The sequence below is a fragment of the Eurosta solidaginis genome, unplaced genomic scaffold (genome assembly GCF_040869045.1).
Source record: "Eurosta solidaginis isolate ZX-2024a unplaced genomic scaffold, ASM4086904v1 ctg00002082.1, whole genome shotgun sequence".
Taxonomy (NCBI): Eukaryota; Metazoa; Arthropoda; class Insecta; order Diptera; family Tephritidae; genus Eurosta; species Eurosta solidaginis.
This window is the reverse complement of record NW_027137417.1, coordinates 1-8,135: the sequence shown is the minus strand read 5'-3', so window position 1 is coordinate 8,135 and position 8,135 is coordinate 1. Positions and strand designations below refer to the sequence as shown.

General features: G+C 33.9%; 1 protein-coding gene across 1 annotated transcript; it reads left to right on the top strand.

The window, feature by feature from the left end:
* Window positions 1–521: 521 nt before the first annotated feature.
* Window positions 522–6,720, top strand: LOC137236365 (pancreatic lipase-related protein 2-like; the record flags this gene model as incomplete). The annotated part of the gene is made up of 6 exons (XM_067758866.1): window positions 522–621; window positions 2,658–2,812; window positions 3,280–3,534; window positions 4,521–4,739; window positions 4,830–4,983; window positions 6,346–6,720. Coding segments are annotated over 6 exons (1,160 nt in total), but the record flags the coding sequence as incomplete, so codon positions are not given.
* Between the last annotated feature and the right edge of the window lie 1,415 nt (window positions 6,721–8,135).

Here is an 8,135-nt window from a genome sequence, read left to right as displayed (position 1 = left end):
GTAAAAACAAATTCTATTACCTACATTTGTCGCCAAGAATTCCCCGCGCTGTAAACTTCATGCAAATAATTCGAAGCCTAGTTATAAAGATGACTTAAGTTATAAAGATTAAAGTATTTCATTAGAAATTTTTTAAGCTGAGCAAAAATCCCTGGTCGAAACTTTTCCATGATACCCGCTTTTCGATAATATGGGGTCAAACCCCCTCCCCCCCCCCCCCCCCCCCCCCCCCCCAAATTAATTTAATTTGACCGTACCCCTGTAACTTGGTTTCCAGCTCTCTAAAAGAACAATGTGCAGGTAGAAAATTCTCGTTCATAACTTTAACATGTCTTTATTAATATATATAATTTTTAAAAAATGAGAAAAAACTCAAGTTCTCAGATTTTGCCGGTGGAGCGCAGAAAATCAAGTCTTTGCCATTGGGGGTATTCTACTAAGTATACATATTTTCAATGACACTTTTTAAATTTAGTTCTTTATAAAAACAATTTCTAATTTTGATTTGTTTTATTTCACAGCTGGCTCACCAATTTTTTATAGTCCTGCGCCGCGTGGTGTTTGCTCCAATTGCTGTGCGATACGTGAACGTGAAGATATTAATTTTTTGCTCTACACAAAGTGAGTATTGAAAATGTAAAAAAATAATTGATACTTTGTGCAATATTAGTAGGTCATAACAACTACTAAGCGAAAAGCTAGATTAATTTCAAAGTGATATAAACCGAATATTTAATAGAAATTAAATAACTGAACATAACGCATTTTCTGTTGATTAACCTTCGACGAGGGAATTAAATATAAGTATTTTACCCCGAGAATTCATATAATCATCATCAATTTTTGTATTCTTAGCCTTGAGTTACCCACTTAGTGCGAATCAAGGCTTGTGGTCGCGGCACTTAATCATAGCTATAGTCCGATAAAACGGCTTTACGAACAGTTTCTGCAGTCTGCGTAGTCAAGCAATGTTTTATTCACACAATTCAAGTAACGTCACTAAGAAGCTAGTTCCCCCAGTAGGAAAAGTTTCGGTTATCGATATCCCAGAAGGTCTCAAAGGCTGTAAATCATATATAGACAGCATTTATATAAAAAAAAAAGAAGCAGCATCATAACCGAGATCGAAAAACGGGCTTGCTTTAACAGTGATAACCTTCCTTGAATTATAGATATACTTTGAAATATTCTCACTGGTTGGTTTAGAAAGACCTTGTTGAGCATTGGTAAGCTGCCTATACAAAAAAAGGCCCTTATATAAGGTATAGGCTTCTAATGAAAAGCTTAAAGAGGTACTTCTTAAGGGTATGTTATGTCTTGTCTACCCTTTAACTTTTATTACTGGTTGTGTAATCCACTGGTTCACACATTTTGTACGTTGATGCCATCTCACATACCTCTCTTTACTCTTCCAGAAGAGGTTTGGGCTCGCCAAAAACACTCCGCCAAATAGTCTTCTTTGACATCCAAGCTGTGTTTAAAGCCCTAAAGACAATCATCTGCTTGGGATAATGAATGATTGTAGAAAAGTGTTTTTAAAGCTAGCTATACCATGTAAGATAAAGGTAAAACATGTACTCGAAGACAGAATCATTATATCCCTGGCACGAACGATCTACCTAAAAGTAAAACGAATCAAGACGTAAACCCGTCATTGTTTATTTGTAGATACAGATGCGAGCAGATAGCTAAGCCTTATATGAGTACAGGAATCTGCTTGTCGAGTGAAATGTATATGGCCTTATCTGGTCAGACCGTCTTCCTCGGTTTGCTTTTTGTAATAACAACGTATTGTTGTCTGTTTTATAAATATATATAGATTTGCCTAAGAATTGCTTGTGATGCATCACCGCTGCTACATCAATCCTTATATTAGTAGTACTATGAATGCCTAGAAGATCTGCACTCAGTAAAAGTCTTCATGCTTAGAAAATCGAGAGCACAATTCGTCATGTTAAGTAAACCCAGCGGTTAAGTATCATGGATCCGTAAAGTTTGAGTAGGAAATTCGTTTTATTTTTATTAGGATCGAAGACCTCACAATCGGTTGGTTCACAGGAAGCTTGCTTATTTATGCATTCTGCAATTTCGTTCCTTCCGATGCTGCTGTACAAATGGAGATGTTAAAATGTTCTACGGACGCTAGCATAGTTCATTACTTCCCACATCTCCTCTTTTTATCAACTCAGATTTGTATGCATATAATATTGTCTATATGTCAATAAAGAAAGCCCGTAATATTTCCTGATCTTCAAATTTTTGGAGTTAAGGTCACTAAGAATTTTCTTTTCAATTTTTGAGTCTGGGTGGATTGTCAATTACCTATCACTGCCTAAGCTCTCTTTTCATTGCTCCCTCGAACAAATGAGATGATATCTGGTGTTAGATATATTTTTATACCGATCGGTTTTGCGCTTTATGTGCCATCTAACATCGTTGTGTATATTTAGTTGCCCTATTTCCTTATGTTGGGTTTTCTAACAGGCGCTTCGTGCGGCCAAGCTCTGAGAGTGTGACGATTGGCCCTGCGGCTTTTACCTGAATACTTCTTCTCTATGGCATCAAGCAGTTCATTGAATATGCATTTTGACTTAAAATAATTTTAATAATTTCACCTATTCTATTTTTTTTTCTTCTTTCTCATTTCTCGATTCTAGCAAGAATCCACAAAAACCACAAAATCTCAACTTGGGCGATGAAAAGCGCTTATCCAAAAGTAATTTCGATTTACAACAACCATTAGCATTTTATATGCATGGATTCTCTGAATCAGCCACCGGTGAAAATCAGAGCAGCCAACGACTAAAAGATGGTAAGTGTGGAGGGAGGGCAAATCAATGTATGCGTTGTTAAGTGATTATCCAAGCAAGCCACAGGCAAATAGACGATGTCATAGTTTTCAGCGAACGGCGCTTATTTCCGATCTACAACGAAAAATTAAAAACTCAATAAAATTGCTTTGATTTGCAGTGGAAATCAGAATAAAAAATTAAAATGTGAAAATTGAAATGGAAACATAAATTGCTAACCGGTGCCAGATGGATAAGAATGTTAATACACTACTGATGAATATTTACTTATAGCAATTTTCGTTTGACTATTTTCGTTGCTTTGCGCAATTTTTTTTAATCTATAAATAGATCACGCCATTCAAAGACACCCCATTAAAACCCATTTTCATTCTCATTTGTTCATTCCGTTTGCTTTTCCTTTCACCTCATTGACGCGCCTCCTTTACGTTTCTTTACGTTTGATTTTCATCCATTTACAAATTTGCAGCTTTTTTGAAATCGGGCAATTACAATGTCATCCTCGTCGATTGGAGTCCTCTGACTGCGCTGCCTTGGTACACAAATGCTGTCGAAAATTTGCCGTCGGCAGCTCGTTTTATCGCACGTTTCTTGCGTTTTCTTGTCGCTAGCGGCTACCAAACACGGCTTATTCATTTGATTGGTTTCAGTTTGGGCGCCGAAGTGGCGGGTTTTGTTGGCAAGCAGCTGTTGGAATGGGGTGTGGTGTTGCCGCGCATAACTGGTGAGTTGGGTTGGAGTTGCATAATTTTGTGATGTTTTGCGTGTTGCGTCTTAGATAATTTGTTGCGGCTGACAAAATATATTTTTAGTAATGAAAGTTATTTGCTTGAATTCTCTTGCCTAAATTAGCGCTAAGCTCTCTGATTAATATTTCAAGTAGCAGAATTAACCATTTATTCGAAAGCTTGTTTAAGGATACTCTTAATTCTTATATTTCTCCATTACTAGAGTATACACTTTTCATTGGTGTCACCTTGAACAAATAGTTAGTATGTGTATATTATCCGGATTTTATCCGTATGCTTGAATAATCAAACAGATAAGACTTATGTATATATTTTAGTTTTTTAGTCTACATAATTAATTATAAGATCATTTTATAATTTCTAGATGTCTGGATAGTCGGGATTGCCCATATGTTTTATAGCCCAACTTCAAAATAAGTTTTATTTACAGGTTTAGGCATTACCAGAGCATGGAATTTCGACTTACATATATAACGTACGATTTTTAATCAATATGACCAGATAATGGAATATTTATTACAGAAGGCAAATATTCGCTGAAAGACGGTTAAAACACCTTGAATATTTGTTATCCGAATGTTATCCGTATTATCCGAATTTTATCCAAAAGCCTTGAAATGGGAAAATATTGAAACATACAAAAAGAATACAAATGAAACGACCAAATTATTTCGAAATTCCTTTTATTTACATTATCCGCACAGATTGATTTGTACATCGTACCAAATTGAGTGATATAATAAAGTACATGCATATCATGAGTGAGAAAACGGAGAAAATTCGATATCCGAAATATCTGGGGCTAATCCACGTTTGGGGATAATTACTTTATTCAAAAAAGGGAATATTTTAGCACAAAAAACTATTTCACACAAAGAGTTGTAGATGAATAAAATTTAGTAGAAGTTAAGAAGAATATGCAATGATTGGTTTAAAACTCAAATTTGTTTATACACTTTAGGCCTAGATCCTCCACTCCCCCTTTTCGAATCATATAATGGCAATCACCACTTAACACACACATGCGCCCATTTTGTTGATGTTATACACACAGATGGCGGTTTACTGGGTAATGCCGAGCCAATGGGACATGCCGATTTCTATCCAAATGGTGGACGTGCATTACAACCAGGCTGTGTGAGGCAAGAGATAGGAAATAATCGATGGTTGGGCATTATCAGTGAGTTGCAGAGAATTTCATATAATTTTGGTACTATCCTACTAAGATATTTCTACAAAATACTGATATTATACTGTTGTAAATTTATAGTCGGTTGTAGTCATCAGCGCGCTTGGGAATATTTTCTAGAGTCAATCGAACGGCCATATGGATTTCCGGTGGAAAGCTGCGAGCCAACGAAAGTATCTAAGAAATGCAAATATGGTAATGGGCGCGCCTTTATGGGTATGGCCGCAGATCGAAGGTAAGTCGGTAGTTGGAGAAGAAAATTAGGTGCAAGATCTAAAGGAATGAATCATCACTATAATATCATAAACCACTTCTTATTTACAAATGTTCAGTGATTAGTCTTCCAATCAATCATTAAATATTAAGTACAAATTAATAATCAATTTAAACTTATAAACAAATATCAACAATAAAATCATGAAATATTATTACTATTCTCTAAACATAGATCATTCATCACTCAAAGAAAATCAATTTAAAAACAAGTATTACTAATCGGATGCCATCAATTGTAAATAATAAATCAATAATCAAAGTAATAAGCATTCATAAAAAACTTATTTCTTCTAATAACTAAATTGAGCAGTAATCAAAAATTAGTCAACTAAACAAATAAAATAATATATATTTGCAAATGGTCAAATAATCGTGTTAGTGCCTTTAATAAATTTATGAATTAACCACTATTTGAGCTTTACTCAATGACTTTTAACTCTAATGAATGCAATAATATATGATTATGAAATGGAAGACTATTGCCAATAATATAAAGTCACCAATCAATTATGAGTGATTTATAATAAAAAAATAATCATTAAGTGTATAATAAACTAATCAACTTAAAATAGAAATACATCACAAATAATAAAATCACTATACGTTAATAATCGCTAAATAAGCATCGCCAATCTATCAAAAATAATAACCAGACATTATAAATCGGGTTCAATTAGAAAATAATTTTGAGGCAAGAATCACAACTAAATCAAAACTAAAACATTTAAACAACTAACATTAAAAATCGTAATTAATTAATTTATATTAATCATTTAATTAAATTACTAAGAGTAATAATAAATATCAACTAAACTTGAAAAATTATGTATAATTGCAAAATAATCAAATAATTGTTTTAATAAAATATGATTAATTAAAAATAAGTTTATTTTTGGGCTTGACTAAATGACTCATTATTCAAAAGATGGCTGGTATGGTTAAAAATGCAATACTATTACTAATAAAATAAAGATTTAAATCATATGTGAGCTTGTTTAATTAATCAGCGATCAGAAAGCAGAATGAGTCATGTGTTATAAGTCATAACATATTTCTTGAGGATACAAAAAATATTCTCTAAAACCCATTTATTCATCGCAAATCATAAATTTTAATCTTCAATCATGATAAAAAAACAGTTAAATCTCTTCTCAATCCGAAATAGAGCTGATATGTGGAAATTATTTCTTTAAATACCAAGTATAACTAACTGTGTTTTATCTTTTCCCACACCGCTTCGTCAACATCATTATTTTTACTTGTTAACAGACAACTAATACATTTATTTCTCTTCACACTTCTTTCCCCTCTTTCATCAAAGACTGCGTGGAAAATTCTTTTTGGTAACAAATGATGCTCCTCCCTATGGACGCGATGCTGAAACATCACTAGCAAAATATCCCAGCGCAACAACAACTAAAACAACACAATTGCCACTATTGCCAGCTGTAGAGAAAATTAATGTGGCTCGTGGCTATGACGCGAATACCTTAAGGGAAACAAGGCATACAAAAGCGGCGACAACAATATCAACAGTGTCGAATGCGCCAACAAAAACAATAACTGGAAGGAAAGTAGCGAATGCGAAAAGAATATAAAACAAAAAAAAAAAAAAAGCAACAACAAAATATGAAAAAGGTAACAACAAAAAAATGGAAAAATTTTAAACATCAACAAATGTACAAAAACAAAAGAAGCTGCATTGGCGATTCCCACAAGTGTGGGCGATGTGTGGGCGGCAGTAGGCCGACAAGTTTGCCACTGGCAAAACTGTATCTGCTCTGCTGCGAACGATATCTGTAATGATTTCCGAGTAATAGATAAATATAAAAACGCGCTCAAAGTAGCGGAAAGAGCTTGCAGCTAACAGCGGAGCTCCACGCCTCAATCGCCTACTGTCGGAGCAGCATTAGCAGCATGAAATTGTTTTGTTCTTTGCTTAACTAAATTGCCAAAAGGCTGCAAAGGATTAACGGTAGAAAGGATGGGCAGTTGATGTGAAATACATGAATTGCTGCGACTTTCAGCAACCCGAAAATATTTAAGTTAAAACATTTCTAAGCTGATGCATAAAAAAGAAAGAAAATAAAACGCTGAAATAGTTCTTAGGTAGTTCATAAGAAATTTTTTGAATGATGAAGGCAGCTTCCAAGAAGCGGAAATAATACGGAAAGCGTTGAAAACACAATTTCTTTCTGTAAAAATACGAACTGTATTTAATTTTGAAGTTAAGAAGAATGCTGCTGTGGTCATAAGCAAAACAGCCTAAGTGGACTTTCACAAAACATGATTTTTTTGTTTATTTTATTCTAGTATATGAAGAAACGCTTTCTGTAAAATAGATATCAAGAAATAAGAAAAAAAAATTATGAAGGGAGCAGTTGATGTCAAATTAAGTTAAGACTCACTAACTGAGATAGGACGGTTTGAGTAATCAAAATCTCAAGCTCTTACTTAATAAGGCAAAGTTATTCAAATGGAAAAAATATTGCCGTAAGTGAGCATTTCTTAAAAGTATTTGCAAGTTAAATATGTAGAGATATACATACATATGTAAATATTTAGTTACATATTTATGTATGTAGGAACAAAATATATACAAAAATTATTCTATTGCACTACGCTTAAAATACTAGTATGTATATTTAATATAAAATATTTAAATTTGCTCTATTGTAAAAATTTTATATTGGTATTGCCGTAATTTAGGATTGAATAAAATTACTTTAAATAATAATTATTTCACAAAAAGTTTTAAAGAAACCTCCGAATAAATTTGTTAAAATTAGATGGGGTTACTTTAAACAATATTATTCTGTTGAATACCCAGAAAGCTGGGCATCCCATCAAACACCAGACTAAAGGGGCTCCGCAAGCATTATGAGGAAATACGGTTCTCAGTAATTATCCACAAAAAGGCATCGGACCTCGGAATAGCCGGGGGAACCCGCTCTTAAAGAAAAATACCCTGAAGACAGGGAGATGCACGTCACTCTAGCTCAGCTTCGAACTGCATACTGTAATGGGTTAGGCTTTTACCTATTCACAATCAACCCCGACATACATAATGTATGCCCTGCTTGCAATGTGTCCCCACATAACACCAACCAT